The sequence below is a fragment of the Vulpes vulpes genome, chromosome 4, assembly GCF_048418805.1.
Source record: "Vulpes vulpes isolate BD-2025 chromosome 4, VulVul3, whole genome shotgun sequence".
Lineage (NCBI taxonomy): Eukaryota > Metazoa > Chordata > Mammalia > Carnivora > Canidae > Vulpes > Vulpes vulpes.
The window spans coordinates 85,806,936-85,831,259 of record NC_132783.1 but is presented as its reverse complement, the minus strand read 5'-3'; the positions used below and the strand labels follow the sequence as shown (position 1 = coordinate 85,831,259).

The 24,324-nt window shown below is 43.6% G+C and overlaps 1 protein-coding gene across 1 annotated transcript in view; it reads right to left on the bottom strand.

Annotated features, from left to right (window-relative positions):
- Positions 1–24,324, bottom strand: part of LRMDA (leucine rich melanocyte differentiation associated) — a 1,011,591-nt gene that overhangs the window by 433,671 nt on the left and 553,596 nt on the right. Inside the window, exons 3-4 of the mRNA XM_026005124.2 lie at positions 14,094–14,220; positions 2,264–2,403 (exon numbers count right to left, since the gene is read on the bottom strand). Coding sequence (XP_025860909.1) covers positions 2,264–2,403; positions 14,094–14,220 — 267 coding nt within the window. The remainder of the gene's footprint in view (positions 1–2,263; positions 2,404–14,093; positions 14,221–24,324) is intronic.

The following is a 24,324-nucleotide window of genomic DNA, read 5'->3' as shown; positions in this document are numbered from 1 at the left end:
TAATGTTCCTTCCAGTGTTCCTACTTCCTGTTCCTCTCAGAGTGTGAGCATCTCGCCATTGTTGTGGGTGATTTATGGACTTTCTAGGGTAATTCTGACTAGATGTGATTTCAGCTGTTATGTGGCCCTTAGAATCCAGCTCCTCGTGGCGACTTTGCCATATGTGCATGAACAAACTACCTTCCCAGCCCCCCATCCCTCAAGCCCAACAGAACTGGAGTAATGAGGTCGGGCTGAGTGGGTGCCAGTGCCAGCACACAAGATAAATCACTCCTCTAGAACCCAGCCCTCCCTGAAGGATCAGGACCCAATGTCCACCACTTGGATTGAGTCTGAAGGTAATCCCTTGCTTGTTGACTGTGTTTGTTGACATCAAATGGGTCTGAATCCAAATAGGCAGTGGGCATTTGAGGTACCCAGAGGGCCATACATCTCTCTATAAGCACTCGGCTTCTCAGAAGAAAGAATAATTTTCAAGCTGGCTCCAGCAGGGAGTCTGCTTGAGATTCTCTCTCTCTTTCTGCATGTGCCCTCCTGCTGCGTGTGCTCTCTCTCGGGTAAAATAAACAAATAAATCCTTTTTTAAAAAAGAATTAAACACAGAAATCTAAAGAAAAAAGCCAAATGAAAATTTCCTAAATCATGCTTGGTTTTCTAAAAATGTTGACTAGAAGAACTTTCTTGGACTTGTTAGACCCCTCCAAGACACATCTTATAAATTACTGCAAGAAGATAAAATATGTTTTAAGAGACCCCTTCATATCTGAAATCAGGCTCCTAAAGGCTTCAGAGTTGATAAGAGTGTTAAAGAAGCAAATTAAGTTCTAAGCGATTAAGCAACTTACAAGGTTGATTTAGAAATGTGTAACTCTTCACCTGCTGGATATTAATCACATTTCTCCTAACAGAATTGACATTCAAATCTGCAGGGTCACATCCAAATGAAAATCTTCATAATGAAGAAAGACTTAATATATTTCTTAAAAAGTAGGGTTAGAGTTTTATTCTAAGATGATTTAAAATAGTCTCAGACCCCTTACAAAATTAATCAAGAAACCTAGAAAATGAGGCTAAAGGTACACAATGCTTCCCCATAAGGAAATATAAGCAGATTCCTGCTGTAGCTTTATGTGTCTTTGTGTATATGTTTTTAAAATATACAGTGTTCAATAGCCTTCAGTATCTCCTACAGCTTTGCCTTTATACAATATGAACTCCACTGACTTCATTCCTTCATTGATCACCACAGATTTTTATAGGAGTCCCAAGAGAACAAGTTTCTTTCAAAGCATTATCTTCTTTCCCTAATCCTTCCGAATTTACTATCTAGCGGCCTTACCTGCCTTACATTTCCCTCCTTCTTTCCCCTCCCCTGCCCACACTGATTCAGAGAGGATGTTAATGAGAGCTTGTATCATAATGAAGAAAGAGGCTACACATATGAAAAGATCATCTAAAAACATTTGCAAAACAACAGGCAAGAATGAAGACACACAACTCAAAATAAACGAAGAAAATTATAAAAGGAGTCTAGTAAAACTGGTAAGCTCAAGGAGTCTACCTAAAACAGGTGACTTTGCGTCAGGTGTTTCAAAGCACATGGTTTAGTAGTAGAGAGGGGGGGAGGACAAGCATTTCTCCTTAGAGCTCATCAAAGCACGTGGTTGGTGGACAGTGAGGCATAGCTTTATGGAACAAAGTTATGGGCCTTCTGGGAGTTCCTCTTGGGATCCCATATAAGCTCCCTCATTTTAATGGGAAGTGTTCTCTCTCTAAAAGGTGACTCTGAGGCTGACCACGGGAAAATCTTATAACATGGAGCACGGGTAAACAAAATGTAGCCAATGGGTCAAAACTGGCCCTCTCCTTATTTTTGTAAGTAAAGTTTTATTGAAACATAGCCCTGCGTATTCATTTACAAATTGCTTATGGCCACTTCTTCACTACAACAGCAGAGTTGAATCATTATGATAGAAACCATATGACCTTCAAAGCCTTTACATATTTATTACCCAGCTATTTACAAAAAAAAGTTTGTTAACCCCTGGCCTAGACCACCTAGCAGATTTTCATGTTTCTTGGTTCCTGTGACCTTGATGGAGCGAGACAATGGTTATAGGTTATCAAAAAGTTAAAGTTTAGTATTATCATGGGAAATCCACTGATGCTTACCAAACATCTATTATGTATCCCATAATGCTATCCCCTTCGAAAGATACTATTTGTCTTTTTCCCACAGTGTTCAAACCCCTTAAAGACTCACCTGTATCTCTTGTAGTCTTCCTCATCTTTTTCCAAGCTGACCAGCTCGTTGGGACATGCCACGTTACCCAGCAGGCTGAGGTACTCCAAAGCTGGTGTCACTTTTGCCAGGTGATCAAGCAGACACTCCAAGTCAGTGATGTGTCTCAGGTTAAGGATTTGGGCCCCGAGAGACAAAAGGCCTAGCAAGGAACACAGACTCTGTCAGGCACAGTGCAACAGCTGACAAGTCCAGTCTGCTCCCAGGAGATGACATGGGTGAGGACTGAAATCAACTGAGCTGTGAGGTCTCTAGCATGGCTAGTTTTTCACTCCTGCTGGAAACACAGCCCAGCTTTTCTCTGGGCAGATAAGACTAAATCCAAATCACTTGAGAGAGAATAAATGAACGTAAGTGTTGATCGTGCTTTTCATTTCTATATAGTGGTTTCCACGTGGTAAAGTATTTGGCTACTTGTAAACCCATAAAGATATTTTTCTAGTAATGAAAGCAAGAAATTATTTCCAAAGTCCCCAATAAAGGAGTAATTTAAGGGGTAATTTATCATTAAAACATCCAAGAATGAAACAAAATAAAAATAATAATAATAAAAAAAAATACATCCAAGAATGGCATAGATACAAGCAGGGACTGGCATCCTCTTACAATCTGAGAGCCTGGGGTAGAGCTAAGCATTGCTCAATAGCCTCACTGGTGGCAATAAAGCACTGAATTAGGGGAAAAGGAGAACAAAGCTAGGAAAAGACAAATGGAGTAAGTTAGGAGACATTTAGTCAAGCCAGGCAGGTCAAAATGTATTTGAGGATGAGAATCTGTTGTGAAACTAACATTCTATGAGGAGAGCATGAAAGAGAAAATACCAAAGAAGGGCATGGTAGGGAGATTATGCCATGATCCACTCCTTCAATGGGATCCACTGTTCCACCAAAACAAATGCTGAGACCACCCCGCCACCAAAGCCAAATAAGTCAAGATTCATAGATTCAGGTAATCACGGGTTTTGGGTAAGGATTTAATGACAACCTAGCTGTCACATCAATACACGTGGACTCCTGGCTTGAGCTACATGCAAAAGAACTGAGGCCTAAGCAAGGTGATGACTAGACAGGCCATGAAAAGAGGTCATGACTACCAGAAACTTATGGAAGAGAGATGTCAGCCAATATCAGCAGATGGAATGGGGTGTTTGCTGGGGAGTAACAGCACAAATAGGGGCTAAGCCTGTAAGGGTGAATGCAGCATCTAAGAGTCAAAGACTCAGGGTACAGTATCCAAGAGTGAGGTCCACTTGGCCTAGGAGAGGAAGGTAGAACCAAAGAAAAGGGATGCCCTTACTCTGTCAGGATGTGATCTCACCATGGGGTGTTATCTCCATTTCCTCAGATTTCATTTCAACTTATCAGTAGAACCCTAAATCCAAACCACATCAGAATCCATTCCCTAAGATATCTGCTGAGGGGTGGGGGGTCACCTCAAAGTAGCTTGTTCCATCCCTGACAACCCTAAGAAAGAAAGAGCTTTTCCCCTGGGACTGAAACTTCCTCAATTTTTTTCCCACCAACCCAATTTAACAGCATAGGGTCTCAAAGAACAAGGCATTCTTCTCTTCCACATGAGGACCCTTCAGATTGGTGAACCTCCCATATCTTCCTTAAATCTTATATTCCCCAAACTAAGTTCTGTCGAGCATTTTTTATACACAGGTTCTGCAAACATCCTATGCAAGACTAAGTGCTATACTCTGGGAGTGAGACAGAGACAAGAAGAGGGACAGCACAAGCCAAATAGAAAAACACTAGTGCAGGAGGAGCAGAGCAGCTCCTCTACCAAGGGCTTCAATTTGCCAGCATCATCCTCATTTCCTCAACAAGACAGGACAATGGACATAAGATCCTTCAGATCTTAAACAAATAATGTCTGGGAATAACCACAATGGACCACTGAGTTTGCTCCAACCCTCTACCCCTCACATTCCAAGGAGCAGTAGGACTTATGCCTGTCAGGCTGTCCTGAAGCCCCAGGCCCAGGCCCTCGTGCCAGAGACACAGCCAGACAAACTGATCACTCTCACTGGCACAGTATTTCTTCACGGGACTGAGAGAGAGTAGGCTGCAAAAATGGTGCTGATATACTGACCTGGTGTTTCAAATTATTTATGTTGACAATGCCCCTAGAGAACCTAGGGGAAGCCCTTTCCACTGTGGATGAAGAGGTCCAACCAAATCCTACTACTCTTGTAGGGACGAACCTCTTAAACCTTGTTTATTTTTCATCTACTGTATGCAGGTGGGAATGGGAAGGAATGGAACTCAACACTGGCAAGACGTTTAAGTTGAAGAAACATTGGGCAACTGAACTGGACTGAAATTCCCATTATTTCTCAACATCGGGTGAGCAGTGATGAGCAGAGTCACATGGCATTGTCCAGAGAAGCAGGCTTCAGATGTATACTTACCACAGAGCTAATAAGGCTTGGGTGTGAGGGCTCCTTGCTTACACAGGTCCCTAGCAGGGGGTAACAGAGTCACCTCGTCATATATTTCTGTAAAATTTGCAAAAGTAGGTGATTGAAACTGCCCTCAGCTAAGATCACGGTCTCTCTCCACTGAAGTGCGTGTAGTGCATAATTTATATAATTATATAATAAAGTCATAAAAGCATTTGCAGAAAAAAACAGGTAAAATATTTTTATATAGGCATGTCCAGCACAAAACAATTGTTACTTTTAAAAATATTTTTATATCGGTGTCGTCAACTTGAAAGTCTTTAATTTGCTTTGATATATTTTTATTCCAAATAAACATTCAAGCCTAATTTTGCATTCATAATTATGTAGTCTTTGCCTTTAAGAGTATCACCAAATTATGTAAGTTTCACACACAACAAAATCTGGGTCTGCCCCTGAGCAGGAGGTTGTAGAGACATGGACTCACTCAAATGTCTTGGTCATGGAAATTTCTTGGGCAAAGGGTCTACAGGCTTTAAGAAGCTTCAGTCATCCTTTGCCAATGAACCCAAGGAATGGAGCCTGCTTCATTTAGGGTATTTTGTGTGTCAAAAGCTAGCCCCCCTTTTCAGCCCTTTCAGAGACCTGCTAAATGATCGTGTGGGCTAAGTCAGGTGGTCTCCCCCAAATCCACACTAGCCAGGAACCGCTAGTACTCTGTGGGTGCTCTGGACCAGAACTTCATCATTATGTTGATATCATCACTAGAGGATAAAAGACGAGAAAGAGTTTTAATTGGTTTCTTGGTCTCCTGGGTCAGCAAGGACAAACACAGCCCTGTCTTGCCTGGTTGGGAGCTCTGAGATAGAATTTGTCACATTCTTTTTTTGTCAAGTTGCATAGAAAATTAACCAGAGGCAATCAGCAGAGGGAACTTGGTGTCCCTGACTAATGAAGACCAGGGCAGTAGAGATACTTACAGGGATTCTCCTAAGCATGACATTTCCTCCCCCCCACCCCCATTTTTAAAATATGAAGCTATCTGGCACAGTTTCAACTCTCTTCAGCTGGATTCTAGCACACACCTGGCTTCCCTCATCAAGTCTTCTCTAGAGTACTTGACATTTATATTTTTTTCAGTGTTGTCTACAGAAAGTTGACATTGCAGAGTCCAGCTGTCGTAGGTACACTTGCCAAGGGAGACTTTTTGCAGCAGGCTCAAGATCAAAGCAACATCTTGCCTTGGAAGTTTGGAGCATGAAGGAGGAGCAGAGTCTTCTGGTGTCGTGTCCAGTTGCACAGGTCTGAAGCTGTTTCCCAGGTGAAAATGGGCATGAACCCTCCCTCTGTGCTCAGGTCCAGGTCACGGGGGAGTGCCTATTACACCTGGGAGGGTTTCAACAAGTGCTGATCCTAATATAGGATTTCTGAATCCTAACTACACATTCTGCACAATATATTCTCATTCTGACTCATATACACATCTGAAATATTATATCCAAGTGATAATTTAAGAAATGGGGGGGTGTCAAAGTCACACAGTCAAGTGGAAGAGTGCAGATTCAAACCTAGGTTCTAAAGAAATTGCATTTCATGATTCCTAATACAAAAAAGAATTTAAAATACTGAAAAATGAGGAGTCCTATAGGCTTTCATGGGAGACCATAGGTATTGTCATCCAGTTGTATTCTGTACCTCAGTTACTTCCAATTTGGGTTTATTCATTTAAAGCACTGAGACTTCCACCATCAGTAAAAGATACCAAGAAGTTGTAAAGACTTTGTTAATGAAGCTATGTCCCATAGATACATTATGCCATTTAAATCTGTCAATAATCCTCTGAAATGTCTATTGCCTGTTTTATAGATGGAGAAACGGAGGCCTCAGACAAGGCACAGAGAATTTCCTGAACAAAAGAGTAAATTGCTGTGGGGCATCTAGTCTGGCCTTCTGGCTCAGCTCACCGGTCTCCTCACCACAACCCATGTACAACATGTCACACTGTCTGTTCTTCCTGTTGGTCCTACAATGCACACTGTCTCTTCATACGTTTGCTGAAGCAAACAGGGAGACAGAAAAGGAAGGAATTAAGTGTGATGTAAAATGAAGTCAGCTTCTCAGCCTTCCCCCACCCATCCCAAAAGGGAGAATGGGGGAGAATCATTTCATTGTGTAAAGTATCTATACTTTCCGCATATCTTGGTTGTTTTGTTACTGGGGGTTGGGTATTCACACATGATATGGCTGAGACCATTACCAAGTACCTAACCCTATGGGAGAAGAGTCAAGGATAGTGTGTGTATGGCATGGGCATCTGTGTATAAGAGAGAGAGGATATGAGTATTGGGGGAGATAAGGTCAACTCCAAGGCCAGTGACTACCAGGCCAGTCTAAATGAACCAAAGGAAGAAGAGTAAGATAAGCTATGAACCAAGAGATGAAGAGGTAATATGGGAAGTCTAGGCTCTAAAGTATACCAGGACGAGACACCAACACGGAGAGCTGAACAGAAGTGGAACAAAGGGCCAGCAGAACAAAGATGGGAGGTCAGGTAGGAGATATGCAGCCTGCAAGTGAGGCATTGGTAGACAGAAACATTTTTGCCAGATGCTGGGTTTGGGCTCTGAAATCCCTTTCACGAGCTCCATCTACAGCTGGGAACAGGACTGGCATAGGAGGGGCAGGGGCAGACATAGGCAGATGACTCCTTCTGCATCTTAGTTCTTCTCATGCAGTGATTTTTCCCTCCCTTAGGTTTCAGGATCTGGGCTTAGGAATCAACATGCCTGGGTTCTAGACTGAGCCCTACCACTGATCATCTATGTCATTTCCAAAATTCATACTTTCTTAGTTTTTTCATAAAAAATGGTACTCAACTCACGGGATGATAGGAAAGTAACGTTAACTTATAAAAGTCAAAGAAACACTCTAAATCTATACTCTGGTCTTGGTCATAATGTGGCCCAAGTAAGATCAAGTATGCTTATGCAATTCTCTAGGATAATAATAGCAATAATAGTGACCCTTATGTAGAACTTAGAATGAGCCTCACAACAACCACCTATGGGGAAGGTACCGTTATTGTTAGAATTTTGCAGAGGAAAGCAAAGCATCTAGATACTAAGTAACTAACTAGTCCAGGGACATGCAGCCAGTGGCAGAGCCGGGATATAAGCCCAGGAAGTCTGTCCACAGAGCCTGTTGTTGATCACTATATGACAGTCCCTCTTTCCAAAGGATAAAAGCAGCCTATAATCCATGTTCACAGAGTCCAATAACAGAGCATTGGACAGACATACCTCATTGAGAGTAAAACCAAATGGAAAACTCTACATATGCAAAAACAAAAAAAATTAAAACCAAAACAAACTTTGCAGAAGAACTTCAGGTAGAACTCCATTTAACAGTAAGCTTTCTAATATATTTAAAAAACGATTCCATTTCTAGAAAGAACTCATACTTATCTTTGTAGAAGGTCAACAGTTACTTGATTCTAGGTCTCTCTTTACTACAAATATGCCATAAGTTCTTAAGGAGATAAGACATCAAGGCCCGTGTGTAGGATTGTTATAGGAAGGAGGTATGCCTCTTTGTATACACACCTGTATAGTCCCCTATCACACTGGCTCTACATCTGGTATGTGACTTGCTTTGGCCACAGGGAAGCAACAACCCAAGATGCAAATAGGGCTTGAAAAGTACTTGTATATTCGGGCTTTGCTCTTGGAACACCTGCCCCACGTGGAGAGTCCCGTGCTAGCCTAGTGGAGGCATACTGTTCAGCCAACAACCAGGACCAACCTCCAGACATATGAGTGAGGCCATTTCAGAGCATCCAGTGCCAGCCAGGTCTCCAGATAACTGTGGCTGCCCAAGGACCCAAAGCGAGATCCACAGAAGAACCGTCCAGTTGAGCCCTGCCCAAATAGCTGACATACAGAATTATAAACAAATAACATATTTGTTGTTGTAAGCCACTAACTGTTTAGGTAGGTTATTACACAGCATAGCTCACAGAGTCCAAATCCAAGGCATTTCATGGAGCAGCAATAGTAATTTGGAACAAAGTAACTATTAAAAGAGTCTGCAGTATTTTCAAAAGACAACAGAAGAGTCAGTTGGCAAAAAAGGTGGAGTCAGAAGTATTAGGTTACGAGAATACCATATGGTGTTACTCTTGCTTTTACCTGGCTTTCATTCTATGACTTCTGGGTCAAGTATGTGGGGAAAGCAAGCCAATCTTCATGATCACATCAAAAGACCAGAGGAGACAGATGTCATGCTGCATCCTGAAAGAGCCAACTAGTATCTTTTAAATCTACTGGTAATAAAGTACTTCCCATCAGCATAGCAATATACCTGGCCAGCTTTACAGCTACACATTGCCTTTGGCGTCAGTTCCTCCCACACCATCACCATTTCTCTCTCAGCATTATTGCTACATATTGAAGAAGCTGAGGAATGAAAAGGGAAAAAGACCCAACCAATGACAAAGAAAATCTCTCAGCACTGTAGAGCCAAAAGGCCTGCTAATCTCTTGTGATAGCAACACTGAGAACACAACCATCCTCTAGCCCAATTTATTCCTTTAAGAATTAGAAACATATATCCAATGGAATATTACTCTACCATCAAAAAGTATGAGATCTTGCCATTTGGAACAACATGGATGGAGCTAGAGAGTATTATAATAAGTGCAATGAGTCATTCAGAGAAAGACACATGCCATTTGATTTCACTCATATGGAGAATTTAAGAAACAGAATAAATGAACATGGGTGTGTGGGGGGAGGGGAAGCAAACCAAGAAACACACTCTTAACTATAGAGAACAAATAGATGGTTACTGGAGGGGAGGTGGGCAGGGGGATGGTTGAAATAGGTGAGGGGGATTAAGGAGTACACCTGCATGAGCATCAGGTGTTGTGTGTAAATGATGAATCACTAAATTGTACACCTGAAACTAATATTGCACTGTATGTTAACTAGCTGGAATTTAAATAAAAACTTGAAGGGTAAAAAGGGGAAGGGAATGAGAAACTTCCTGCACAGCAAAGGAAACCATCTATAAAATGAAAAGGCAACCTACTGAATGGGAAGAAATAACTGCAAATCATATATCTGACAAAGAATGTCTAAAATATATCAAGAACTGGGGCACCTGGGTGGCTCAGTGAAGTCAGCTGACTTTTGGTTTTGGCTCAGGTTGTGAGATAGAGCCCCACATCAGGCTCCTTGGTCAGTGGGGAGTCTGCTTGAGGACTCTCTCTCTGCCCTCTGCCCCTTCCCCTGCTTGCTCACTCACTCTCTCTCTCTGTCTCAAGAAAAATAATAATAAAAATAAAATATATGAAAGACTCACATAAATCAATAGCAAAACACAATCTGATTTAAAAATGGACAAAAGATCTGAATAGACATTTTTCCGAAGAGGACATACAGGTAAGCCAATAGGCACATGAAAAGATGCTCAACATTACTAATCATGAGGGAAATACAAATCAAAACCATGAGATATCAACTCACCCATGTTAGAAAGACTTTTTTTAAAAAGCTTATTTTAGAGAGAGTGAGTGCCTTTCTGGTGAGGAGGGGCAGAGGGAGAGAGAATCTCAAGCAGACTCTCCACTGACCACAGAGCCCAACATGGGGCTCAATCTCATGGGCTGAGCTGAAATCAAGAGTTGGTCACTTAACGGACTGAGCCATTCAGATGCCCCAAAATAGCTTTTATCAAAAAGACCAGAGGTGCACCTGGGTGGTTCAGTAGGTTAAGCATCTGCCTTCGCCTCTGGTAATGATCTCAGGGTCCTGGGATAGAGCCCCATCTCAGGCTCCCGGCTCAGGCAGCAGTTGCTTCTCCCTCTCCCGTCTGCCTCTCTCCCACACTTGTGCTCTCTCTCTCACTCATTCTCTCTCTCAAATAAATAAACTCTTTAAGAAAAAAAATAAAGACCAGAAATAACAAGTGTTATGTGGAGAATCAGGAACCCTTGTGCACTGTGGCTGGGAACGTAAATTGATGCAGCCACTACAGAAAACAATAAGAGGGTTCCTAAAAATATTAAAAATAGAAATACATCATGATTCAGCAATTTCATTTCTGGGTATTTATCCAAAGAAAATGAACACTAACTCAAAAAGATATTTGAGGGTGCATGGGTGGTTCAGTCCGTTAAGTGTCCCTGATTTTGGCTCAGGTCATGATGTCAGGGTTGTGAGATCCTGCCCTGCTGCAAGCTCCATGCTGGGCATAAAGCTTTCTTAATATTCTTGGTCTCCCCTTTTCCTTCTGCCCCTCCCCATGTGTATGCTCTCTCTCAAAAATAAATAATAAACATTTGGGGCATGTGGGTGGCTCAGCAGTTGGGCATCTGCCTTTGGCTCAGGGTGTGATCCCAGATCCTGGGTCCTGGGATGGAGACCCACATCCCTTCTCCTGGAGAAGGAGCCTGCTTCTCCCTCTGCCTGGTCTCTGCCTCTCTCTCTGTGTCACGCAGGAATGAATGAATGGAATCTTTAAAAATAAATAAATACAAAAATTTTAAAAAATTTAAAAAGACTTCTACATTCTTATGTCTATTAGAGCATTATTTATAGTAGTCAAGGATATGAAAACAACCTAAGTGTCCATCAGTAGTTGAATGAAAAAATTATGACATATACTTTTTTATATAATTATAATATGATAATATATAATTTAGCCATAAAAAGGATAAAATTTTGTCATTTGCCACAACATAGGTGAATCTTGAGGGCATTATGCTAAATGACATAAGTCAGAGAAAAACAAATACCATATGATCTCTCTTACATGGGGAATCTTAAAAAAAAAAAAATCCAGAGGGAATTCCTGTGCATTTTTGGCATATTCTGTGCCAGTTATGAAAATGAGCCCTCTAAAATGGGAGACAAGAATGCTCAGCAAATTGACATGAAGCATGAATCTCACTTATTAGTCTAACCTAATGAGAGTAATCAGGTATTATATCAATCAGCAATATTTATTCAATGTCTCCTCAAATGTCAGCGGTAACAGGAAAGCAATACTATAAGCTACCTATTTTGGACACGTAGATATCCAACAGATACTTTTCATTGATTGATTATTATACAATACAAATAGGAAGCTGATTACAAAAAAAAATCACCCACCAGTTCATCTGCAAACTGGGATTATGTGAAATGAGGTTCTTTCACAGTTGGTGTGCTCTTCTTTTAATTGCTTTTGTCAGGCTTGTGCTGAAATGAGCTTACATTTCTTAGTATGCATCAATTAATGCAATGGAGAACTGGCCAGGAAGTGTGCTGAGGGGAGAAGAGGAATTGAATTTGGGAATAGCATTTGTACAGCACTTGTCAGACAAAGTCCTTGCACGTTGATGTATGGGCTATTTGGGAAGTCCTTCTCATGATACTGTTCCTTCTTTTGCCAACTTGACAATATCCAAGGGCAGAGGCAGCTGGGTTTTCACCCATGCAGAAAACTGTTTGGTTCACATTGTCATGGCACTTTGATTCCAACATTCAAATAAGGCTTTCATACGTTCTTTTTTTTTTTAAGCAGTTCTCCTAACAGGCAAATGAAAGCCGTGACATCACACATACACACAAAATGAGAAACAGAGGCTTTCAGAGGCTACCTGTCCACAGCCACATAGCTAAACATGATTATGCTGACTCATAAACCCAAGTCCAAAGGTGTGGGGCAAAGGACATAACCACTGGGGCCTCAAAGAGGAGCCCTCTCATCCAATTCTATTCTAATAATCCTTTTGTTCTTGATTGACTTGAGGATATCACCCAATTGATCACCTAAGACAGTCAAGGGACCCATTAGACACACAGACTGTAATGATTTTTCAAACAATGACTAGGGAAGTTAGTTGACCAAAGGATAGGAGAAGAAAAAAATCCATCAATATTGCATTATGATAAAGACCAGATATTTACTTGTGGGCTCTCTCCTTCTACCTCCATCAAAGTGCCAACTTATAATGCCAGCAGTAGCATATTTTATCTAATAAAGAAAATACTGAATTATGACTTGAAGTATAAACTGAGGCTAAGAAATGATTTGGCCTATCATTCTTAAAGCAGACATATACATACATGGTAAATGTAACAGATATACCTGGTTTTATTTCACCCTCTAGGGCAAATGCCCTGATCCCTTTACTTCTAGCTTATCATGTGAACATGAACGAGTAATTAAACTACTCTAGGTCTGAAATGTTTCACTCATAAAACACAGTGACTGGACTTCAAGTCTGAAGCAGCCCGGGAGAATGGAAAGAATTTTGGATACGGCCACGGTCAGACTAAATCTGAGACCCAGCATTTTGGTCAATGTCTGGCTGTGATCTAAACTTCACCTCTTTCCTCATTTAGGTAAATGGAGATCCTCTTCCAGGGTTTGCCAAAAAAAAAAAAAAAAAAAAAAAAATACTCCTAAAATTAGCCATTGCAGTGCCTGACCCACAGGAGTGCTCAATAAAGAAGAGCTGATGATAGTCACTCATTCATTCATCCCACAAACATTCACCGAAGCTCTGCTCCTGAAGGAGACAGGAGTCAACAAAATAGGCAACACTCCCCGCCTCACAGCTGGCGCTGTGGCAGCTCGGGAAGCCCTAACTGTACTACGGAATTAGGTGCCTTATGCTGCGGAAAGCTCCCAAGTCCATTCTCAGCCTGTCTATGCAATTCAGACCAGGTCACGCCCCTGGGGCCTCATCCCAGGCTGCCCAGGTCCTCACCCACTTCAGGAGAAGACATGCAACCGAGCAAGACCTCTGTCGTCGCTCCAGGACAGTACACAGCGCAGAAGGCAGAGCTATGCCTGGGCCTCACCCATACCTCCCCTCTTTGCCCCTTCCCCCTTCCTTGGCCTGACCTGTTCCCCAGCCTGCACCAGAGCCTTCCAGAAACCTCTGTGATGGCCAAGTTTGCTGAGAGGCACCACCCCCTACTTCCCACCAGAGGTCGCCCTCCCACACGAGCCCAAGCAAACAGAGCCTGGCTCTGCCTTCTCGACAGCAGTGACATTATTTTCTTTCTCTATTTTTATCTATTAAAAAGATTTCTTCACAGCCATAACTTAGATCTCTACACTAAAATGGAGCAACAGGAAGATATAATGGTGCATTTCATTTATGAATGACCTATAATAAATTACTCTGAAGTGTCCCGAGTGCCAGAAGACAGAACGCTTTGTCTGCCCATGGACTGCATTTCACATACTTTAATTTAGCTGACACATAAAACTCATTTGACATTTTGCAGGTATTTGTGGGGGGCGGGGGGGTGGGGGGAGGCTTGTGCGGGCCCCGGGCCCAGGCGGGGCAGGGCGGAGAGCAGAGGCAGCGGGCAGGGCCAAGGATATCTGGTTCTTGTTCAGGGTTAAGGTATGGAGCCTGGGTAACCCTGGCAACACGAGGTCGTTCCCCAGCAGATTGTTGTCCAGGATGAGTTCCTCCAGGCTCCCGAACGCGCTCAGTCCTTCCAGTGACCTGCAATGACAAAGGCAACAGGAAAAATGATCCTGCACTAAATCAGGGAGGCCATTATGAGCCGAAATAAATATTTTAACCTTCCCTTTCAGGACTGGGAATAGTTTGGGCTTGGTGCCTGTCAGCAAAGTGAATGACAAGAATTAGTGGCGGGAGCCCGGTGGGGGCGGCGGGGGAAGGGGCCGCTGGCACTCCCCGCATCCTTCACGCGTTGCCAACATGAAGGATGAGGGTCACTTAGTGAGTAGCCAGGATCCAAAACAAAGGGCTTCAGATACGGCCTGCAGGATAAATTTGTCAATGTCTTGTGCCTTCAGGCACCCAGCCTCGGCTGACCCTAACCTCCATTCCCAAGATAAATAACTCTGTCACAGTTCACCTTCATTCCCTGGACACAAATTTAAGTTGTCATCCATCATTCCTGCCCAGAAATATCATACCCCTCTTACAATAATAAATATAACTTCAAGTATCATTTCTTAGCGGTTCTCCTCTGCACAGTCCAGGAAAAGGCGAGGCAGCCTTCCTTTCTCCCCCTTTGCTGCCGTTGACTTCTCCCCCCACACACACACACACTCTGCTTTTTTCTTTTCTTTTCTTTTCTTTTCTTTTTTTTTTTTTCTTTACTAATCACTTAATTTGCGTCTGCCCAGTGTCCCTGTGGCTGCCCCCAAAGGCCAGGCATCTGCAGGAGCACATGATCATTCCAGTCGGGAGAGGGCTGCTTCTTTCTCTTTCCTGATTTCTTTTTCTTTTCTGTTTTTGTTTTGGTGGAGGGGAGGGGGCGTGGCTTCAGGAAGGAGGGGGGGGGGGGATTTTCTGTTTCAAGGTTTCCTGGCATGAAGTTAGGGTTTTAATTTATGGAAAGTGGATTTCTCACTTTATTTTTGAAAGAAGCGTGGAATGCAGCAATGTAGATGTCAAGGCAGTAAATAATCAAGCATCTGAAAGAATTAAGTACCCGGCTCAGGGAAGAAGAAGAAGAAGAAAAAAAGTACCAGGAAAGGGAAAATAGCCATGTTTTTACACTTAGCTGAAGTTAACTCTTAAGGTTATGGTCTCGGGAGTGTTGGGATGGGGGGGTAGAAGCGGTGAGGGGCCGTTGTGTGCATGTGCTGCCCCCCCAGCCCCCCCCAGCCCGGCTCACAGACGTTAATTAAAGAAAGCCGCCCGGTGGAGGGACTTACACAGACACACACACTCCCAGCGCCTTCACCTGCCAGCCCCCAGAGCCCTGCTGAGCTTGCACGGGCTGACAGCTGAGCTACGACGTCGACCAGAGGGCGGACTCGCATGGGATCTCCTGGCTACTCTATAAAATGTGTCGAATAAGGGAGATGTTGTCTACACTACTTATTCATTTACTGATGGCATGTACGTTACGGACCCGCCTGCTCGTGTGTGCAGGGCCTGCATGTCTGATGTGACTGTGAACTTGAGCACCAAGGCCTTCTCCGGACAACTGCACGCACGGCCCTTGTGGGACCCTCTGCCAAGCAGACCCCAAAACAGGGAGGCGATACCTGTGAGGTGTACTGTGCACTACGAGTCATTAAAGCCCTAGGCTCCCTCGGCATGTCCTATTCCGGCCCGAGCCGCCCCGACCCAGAGCCCAGCACCCAGACCACCCCTACCCCTCAGGCCAGCACCACCGCAGGCAGGTGAACACCACAGTTTGGCCGAGGGGTCAGTGGGGTCATTGTGTTTCATTTCTTCCTCCTCTCTCTTCTTCCTCATGGTTCAGGGAAGCACAACACAAGTTACACACTGGGAAGCGGGACTCGGGGGACTTGGTCTCAGCTCTGCCATTTACCTGGAGTGTGAATTTGGCCATGTCAATAACCCGTGTGACCCCCCCTTGCTCTGTGCTGCTTCCAGCTCACGGGATCCTAGGGAATACAGACAAAAGAAGCCTAACGTGTCACTAGCAAATGCTGGTTCCTTTCTTTTCCTTCCTCCTTGCATTCATTGATTTTTCTGTTAGCTGTGACCTTAGAGGGTGTGTTGGGGGTCTGGGGTGGGGGGTGGTATGTGTTCTGGATGTAGGGGGTGGACAGATGAGCAAATATGCCAAGGTGTACAAGTCTGACTTCTGCAGGGAAACCTCGACCTTTCCTGAAGTCCCTTCCTCCGTGGAGGTTAATGAGTGATGATCCCAAAGTCCTTTTCAGGACGAGGCCCTCTTTGCCACAAGGGGAGTGGAGGCCACCTCCCTTCAGGGCACCTTATGGATGGCTAATAAGCCCTTTGTGCACAAACATCAGCTGGGCTCCAGTCAAAGGCAGCATCCAAATGCGCATTGTTCCCGAGTTATGTTATGCAAATATAATACTCTTATCATGAGAATCAGCAAATGGTTGGCAACTGGCAAGCAAAAGAAAGCTCCCTTCCAGGAGTGCCCGGGTGGAGGGGGCTAGGCAAAAGACAAAATGACACAGCATGAAGAGGGACAAAGCGGAGACCACCAGAGGGAGTGCCCACAGAGCCTCCTTTCTCTGGGGCAGCCTCTGGGGTAGAGCTCAATTCCCTGGTGAGACAGAAGAGTAGGGGAAGTTGGGGCTCAAATACCCCGTCCACCCTCCCACCCCCGTCACCTGTCTGGCTTTAAGATTCTTTTTGCCATGTAATGTTATTAGCTGCTCAGTTAAAAGGGAATCGTGTTATGTGGGGGGTTGCTAATTAATAAATCCCTGTCTTCATGTCATCAGTGCCGTGTGCACTTGGTGATTTAATCAGCTAAATTCAGAGCTGAGGGACTGGGGACAGGAGACCGAGAACGTACTGAAGGGTAAAACTGGAGAAGACAGCATTTCTGGGGCTTGGCTGGCGCGTGGAGGCCAACGAACCCACACCTGGGGGATGCTTTCTTTTTTGCTTTTTAAAAACTTGACTTCTGTTGTTATTGCAGCTGCTGTTTTCGTGGAAGGAGAAGGGGAAAGAAATTCTGGGCGTCCACCTTCGCGTCCACAGCCCTCTATGCAAGAGGCCTGCCCGAAGAGGCGGGTAAATAAAATGACAAGGCAACCAAGGCCCTAAGAGCCACACGGGTCTATGCTGTTTAATGGGACGGCTACAAGGAAAAGGTGACGGGACTGCCATCTCTCGGCTCTCACCTGGCGTGCGGACAGCAAAATGCACCCCAGACCCAAGAGCCCGGGTGCAGGGGCGCCTGTCACGCCAGGCGACGCCTCCCCAGGCCGGTTTGCAGTCTGCGGGTGTTTGAGGGGTGCGCTGGGAAGGCGAGGCGCTCAGGTCTGCCGGGGTCGGGGCTGGAGGTTCGCCTCCGCACGGGGAGCTGGGGACAGGCCTGCCGGGCCCAGGAGAGAGACGCCCAGGGCAGGGGGGACACCAGGCCCGGTGTGCGGCCTGGCCTACCTGCGGCAGGTGCTTTGCTCCAGAAACCCAATCAGCCCCTCGGAAGCACGCGGCAGGCTGCCTGCCTCCTGCTTCCCCAGCAGGAGAGTTGCGGTGACCTCACCCACAGGTGCCATCTCAGTTACCTGCTGGCAGGGTGCTGGCTGGGCTCCCCCAGGAGCCGCTGAGGCCGCTGGGAGCGTCCCAGTGCCTTTTCCAAAGTCATATCAAAATGACAAAACATCACAACGCATTCAGCTCTAGCGGATTCAAACAGAGAGAACTTTTAAGTTTCCACTGTAATTAACCCTATCCTCGTTAAGATAATTATGATCAAGCTTCCTGTCACAGTTAATATCCCGGCATCATTGCCCGTGGCTCACACTCTGCCCTCATTAGCTTATAAAAACAGCGGCACTAACCAGGCAGCCACAGCCCTTTCCCAGTTAGGCCAGTGGTTGTGGGCTGCTAAGGACGGGCCTTGGGCAGGGCAGCAGGCCCCACAAAGGGGTGGCTGCTCGGACCCCAATCTCTTCTGCTCCTGGGTGGCCTCACGCTCAGCGGCCTTCACTCTATCCCCAAAAGATAGCCACATGTCAGAGTGGGGAAGGAGAAGAGCCAGGACCAATGCACGGCTGGTAGCTTTGGGACAGAGGAGCTACTAATCCATAGCAACCCCTTCCTGTCCCTTACCCTGCAAAAGATCTGGCCAGAAAAACCACCAGAGGACACCTCCTGAACCCTCCATTCAAGAACTGCCAACCCTATTTCTGAGGTATAAGCTGTGGTAAAGGCTGGATCCCTCTTTCCTCAGTGCTCAGCCTATACGGAGGACGATGCTCCTGCCTTGCACGACACAGGCAAGGAATGGGGCCACGGTTAACCACAGACCCCAAGGAAGAAACGTCTCTCTCTGTGGAACCATAGCTGGCCTCACACCCAGAACCAGAAGTCGGGATGTTCTCAAACCAAAGAAGAAAATCAGATCTGAACTAAGATCTTCACCTACCCCCTCTATCTATCCAGATATCCAGGTGCATATTTTTAACTGATAAAATGGGAGAGGCTATGGAAATTCTAGAGGACCTAGCCTGTCTGTCTGATGTTCACCACCCTGGCTAGTCCTGTCGGCCTGCAAGGGTTGGCCGGTGTCTGCTCTCGAACGGTCTTTTGGGATGACGTCCATCTGCCCGGCCCCCTAACAAAAAGGGATCTCAATGTAACCCTCCATAAATACCTGGGAAGTTGTCAAATGCACAGTGAGGGCTCAATAGCCCTTTGTCAACTGACTACTGCTCAGCCCAGAGCCTATGAGCTGCTCAGAGAAAAGCTGACAGGGAAATCTCAAGGGCGGGGCAAAGAGCAGGCCTCAGGGCAGCTGGCCAGAGGCTAGGAGGGCAATCCCTACATTCCCATTCCTTCAGAGGCCAGGATGCCTCCCTCTATTTACCCTGGGGCCAGTGTCTATGTACAGGCAGAGGGGGCAATCAGTGAGTCTGAATCTATACACCAGAGCTTCTTTACCACTTGGAAATCATGGTGGCTCTGAGTACCCTGAATGCTCCTCCTGTTACCTGCCCTCCCCCCTTTGAATCCCCAGACCTTTCCATAATCCAGCAACTAAGTGGTTAATGCCCCACACAGCTTGGCGCCTCTCAGGACCCTGCTTCCAGCCAGGATCTTCCTGATTGATCACTGTAGTTGTTAAATAATTTAAATATCACCCTTGAGAGCAGGAACAGTAACTTGTACCTCTCGAATGAGCCCCACTGTGCCAAGTGTGGAGCCTGGCACATGGCGGGTCCTTGGGAAATGTCTGCAAACTGACAGCAGAGGTCATGACCAAAGCTACAAGGACAGGACAGGCAACACAGAGTTGGTATGGTATGGGGTTGAGGAAGAAAAAAGAATGGGACAGCTGCGATAGGACTGTTCATGTCCCAGAAAATGGCCCAGTGGCAGCACTTTTAGAAAGGCCATTAATCCCACTACGTGAGAGATAGTCTTTCTTTCTGTCATAAAATTCTTTTTATATCCCATGTAAATGGTTATATATATATATATATATATATATATATATAGTACATTACTAGAGATCATATATTACATATACCATATAGTATCTCCTACAGCTTATTCCTAGAGATAGTACTATATGTTCAGATGGGCCTATAGATTTTCTACATATTTGTCTGTCATACAGGTCACATAGCCAAGGATAGGTAGATGTTCAGTAATTAAATCGATTAGTCTGTATGATAAGTATATTAATAGGCGATGAAAGTATCTAGGAAACTGATGAATACAGACATGCTCATGGCTGTGTAGGACCGTGAATACTGACACCATATGACAGTATATCTTATGGGATTTGTCAAAGTCACCCCAAAACTGTATTAAGCTCCCTATGAGGATGAATGATCTCTGAGTTACACAAAAGAATAATTCAACACTGGCATAAGAGACCTGAAACCAAGACCAGTCAAAAACCTAAGGTAGTTGGCTAGGTGTTTGTTAACTCTAAGTGCGATCAAGTCGGAAGCAGTCACACACTATACCTTAATAATACTAAGAAAACTGCTATAGGGACACGTGGTTCAGTGGTTGAGCATCTACCTTTGGCTCAGGGCGTGATCCTGGGGTCCTGGGATCGAGTCCTGCATCAGGCTCCCTGCAGGGAGCCTGCTTCTCCATCTGCCTGTGTCTCTGCCTCTCTCTCTCATGAATAAATAAATAAAATCTTTAAACATAAATAAAATTTTTAGGGATCTCTGGGTGGCTCAGTGGTTCAGCGCCTGCCTTTGACCCAGGGCGTGATCCTAGAGTCCCCAGATCGAGTCCTTCATCGGGCTCCCGGTATGGAGCCTGCTTCTCCCTCTGCCTGTGTTTCTGCCTCTCTCTCTCTCTCTCTCTCTATCATGAATATATATAAAAAAAAATCTTAAAAAAATAAATACATTTTTTAAAAATTAAAAAATTAAAAAGTAATATCCCATAGTCTCTGTATCTGCTTTCTAACTTCACAGTTAAGACTTCTTTTTTCATAGCCTTTATATTTTATTATCTATTTGTTAATTCTAATAAGCTAGTTCAAATCCTTTATAATATGTAACAGGATATATATATATATATATTTACTCAATTTTATGTATGTATATAATTTTAATGTACCATTGAGTATCAAACAGGCAGTTTCTGTACATTAAGGACAAGTTCTGTGAGACTGTTAATGTGGACAACTGACTAGGAACAACGATATATACTGTGTCCAGGTTTCAAAAAGACTTTGAAATGATTCTAAAAATATCCTTGTGATAGGAGAGCAAAAAGTGGGCTAGAAAATGACAACTTTAGGTAGAGTCACAACTGGTTCAAAAATATAACTGAAGAGCACTAATTAATGGCCCAGCTTGTTCCTAGAGAAGGTTCTGGGGACTTTGGTCCTGTTTTTTGCCAATGACTTGGTTAAGGATGAATTTATCACATTTATGGAGTCCAAGGCCCAAGAAAGCTATTCAAGACGATACAGTAGGATCCAAAATGATCCTGTTGGAATCAACCCATTGTTTCCACCCAACAAGACAAAATTTCACATTATCTAATGTAAAGACCTAAATGTAGATTTAAAGCCTAACTACTCCCAAAATACATATATTAAGAAAAAAATTAAAAGGCAGATGTAAATTGGAGGAAATATTTGCAATCTAACAATCTAAGGTTTAGTATCCTTAATATTAAAAGAGCTTTTGAAATGCATTAAGGGAAAGCTGAAAGCCCTAACAGGAAAAACAAAAGGCATGGAAAGATAACACACAAGGTATGTACATGGTCAATAATAGAAAGGTGGGGTAAAATTCCATCTTCAGTGGGAATCTAAAATATTCAAATTAAACAAGACGTTTTCATTTAACTAGAGAATACACGGTTTCCTTAAATCTTAACATAATCTCATCAGAAGTTTGAAGTAACAGACCAATTCAACACTAACGGAAGAGTGAAACTTTTATAACATTTCTGGATGGCAATTTATATTAAAAATCTTAAAAACGATCACCCTTTCCTCCAGTAAATCCAATAATTTATTCAATAAATATCAAAGAAGTGCACATGGTGTAAGTATGTTCAGTATGGCATTATTTATAGTAACAATGTAAACATGCCTAAATGCCCAATGACAAATGATTACATAAAGGTTGATATATCTGTATAATGAAATACCATGCAGTAATTAAATATGATATTATAGACGTCTATCTACTGATCCATTAAAATTGTCATGCTTTCTATTTAAGTACCTAAAGTGAAGTTATAATACATATAAGCACATGCATATACAAACTCATGCATGAAAATTAAGTCATCTATGTCTCCCCTCCATTCCCTGTACAAATTTTAACTTGTACCATGTTCCCCATGGTGATGGTTAAGAGTTGTTAAAGTAGTCTGTTAGATGTTCCTAATTTATAAACTGCTGTTAATATACAATCTCGTACATAGGGACTTTATGACAATTGTATACGTGCACACGTACACTTCAGGGCATAGGGGTACTTATACATCTGCATACCGAAAGAGTGATCCCAGATTTATAACCACTAACTCCTGAGTAACGGTTATTTACAGGATGTTTTTTTCTTCTTTTTTAAAGTGTTCACTAGTTACTAGATTTTCTACTGTAAATAAATGTTTTATAATCAGAAAAAACTCCAGTAACTACTACTTTTAAATAAAAACAACTCCCAAAACACGAGATGGGGGACCCTTGGATAAAGAGCAGTGTATCTAAAGAAGGTTTAGTATGAATCAGCAGAATGGGGCTGCCTCCACAGAGGTGAATCTGATCCTGCTCTACTGGCCCTTAAGTGACTCCACCTGGAGCTTTGTTTCAATTCTGAGTGCCAGACTCAAAGGGGCATCGGTAGTCAGAAATACCATAGAAAGAGACCAAGCAGCTGGGTGTTAAGAAACAGTGATGGAGATGGTCAAAATTATTTAACCAGAAGCAGAAGAGACTTAGTTGTTTCCAAGTACCAAGACTCTGGCATTCCAGAGTCTTTTGATTCTGGCAGAATCAAAAACAAATAGGAGAAAATAATGTAAGTTGGAAGGAGAGGTCTTGAATCAATTTTTAAAAACTTACAGAAATGGAGAGCTATTCACCAAAGGATTAAGCTGCCTTCTGAGTATATGTACTCAATCAGAGGTTAGAGTCAAGGAGAATGTTTAGAAGAGATTTCTGCATAGAAGATTAGATTTGGTGACTCTAATATGCTACTCAGATTCTGTGCCTATCCGACTGGACCTACTTCCTTTTTAACTGAGGTTTTCCCAAAGGCAGCCAAGAGCTGCTTCTTTCCCTGCCAGACAGCCTTGTGGAAAGAGGGCAGCAGAGAGTTCTAGCTCTGTCATTCTCTATCACGCTAAACTCGGTGCCTTTTTCTGATCCTCTAGCCGGGACTGAGTAAAACCTCTTTAATGCTTCCCTAACTATGGGGATATCTCCATCATTAAAAAAAGGCACGTGTCAACACACTGGCCTCTTAAAGCTTATAAACTCGATGCCAAAGCTGTAATTCTATTTGTGTAAAATATGGCCTGTCATGGTCTTCTTCACAGACTCATAGACCAGGGGAATTTTCAGGTGTTCTATCCTCCACAGAAGGTGACTGATGATGAGAGAGGTAAAGGGGCTCACCTTTAACCATATATAGTAACCAAGCCATGTTTAGAACCTTTGGACATATCGTGCAGTACTCCTTCAATTGAACTATGCTAAAGTCCCTCTAAATAATTTCTGGTTGAGATCTAGAAAGGGAAATACACCATTGCCGCATCCTTTATCCAAACGCTCTGGTACAGCTTTGTGATCCATTCATTGTGTGTCCTCAATCATATTGCTCAAACTAGATGATCTTCAAATTCTTTTGTGTTTTATCTACTGCTCCCCTCCTGATCCTCCAGGAAAAATCCCTTGAAGGACTAATTCTTACATTTTTTTCAATATGTCCTTCATGAGGTGAAGTATGCTTTAGGTGGAGCTGGGTTGAAATTTACCAGCTAACGGTTTCCCCCCCTTGGCATGTACCTCTATAGCTCATTCATTCATTCATTCATTCATTCATTCATTCATTTCATCCACCAAAAGGTACTGAGTGCCAATTCTTTGCCCAGTACTTTGCTAGTCTCTGGGGCTACAAAGAGGACTGTGGCATGCTCTCCGACTTTAAGCAAGAGATGTAGGTAGGGAAGGCATCACCAGAGACTGCAGGGTAATGGGTTAGATTGAGATGGTAAACAGTACTCTGAGAAGGGGGAGCATTTAGGGAAGGTTTTAAAGGGGAAGTGGGTTTCAGCAAAGTCTCAATCCAATTAAATTCTAATTTTGTGAGCATCTTCTTATACTTTACACCAAATATGATGGCAAAGGAGCATAAGAAGAGATAACTAATCCTGGCATGCAAGCAATAGCCATTCCAACAAGCTTACTTAGCACAAGAAAGCCTGTATGTGATAAGCACTTCCAGCCTGGCAGGCTCTCATGAGCATCTACCTCTGGGGCGACCAATGATGCACAAGTCACAGCGCCTGCCCCCAGTGAATTCATCAACTATGGAACAGAGAAAAAAGTGGGACTTGAGGTGAAGAAGAGAAATCATATAGGATAGCACATTATTAAGCAACATGGGCAAAATGGGCTCTAAAAGTTGAGAGGAAAGAAATGAGGGCTGCAGTGGTCACAGTCTCTGATGC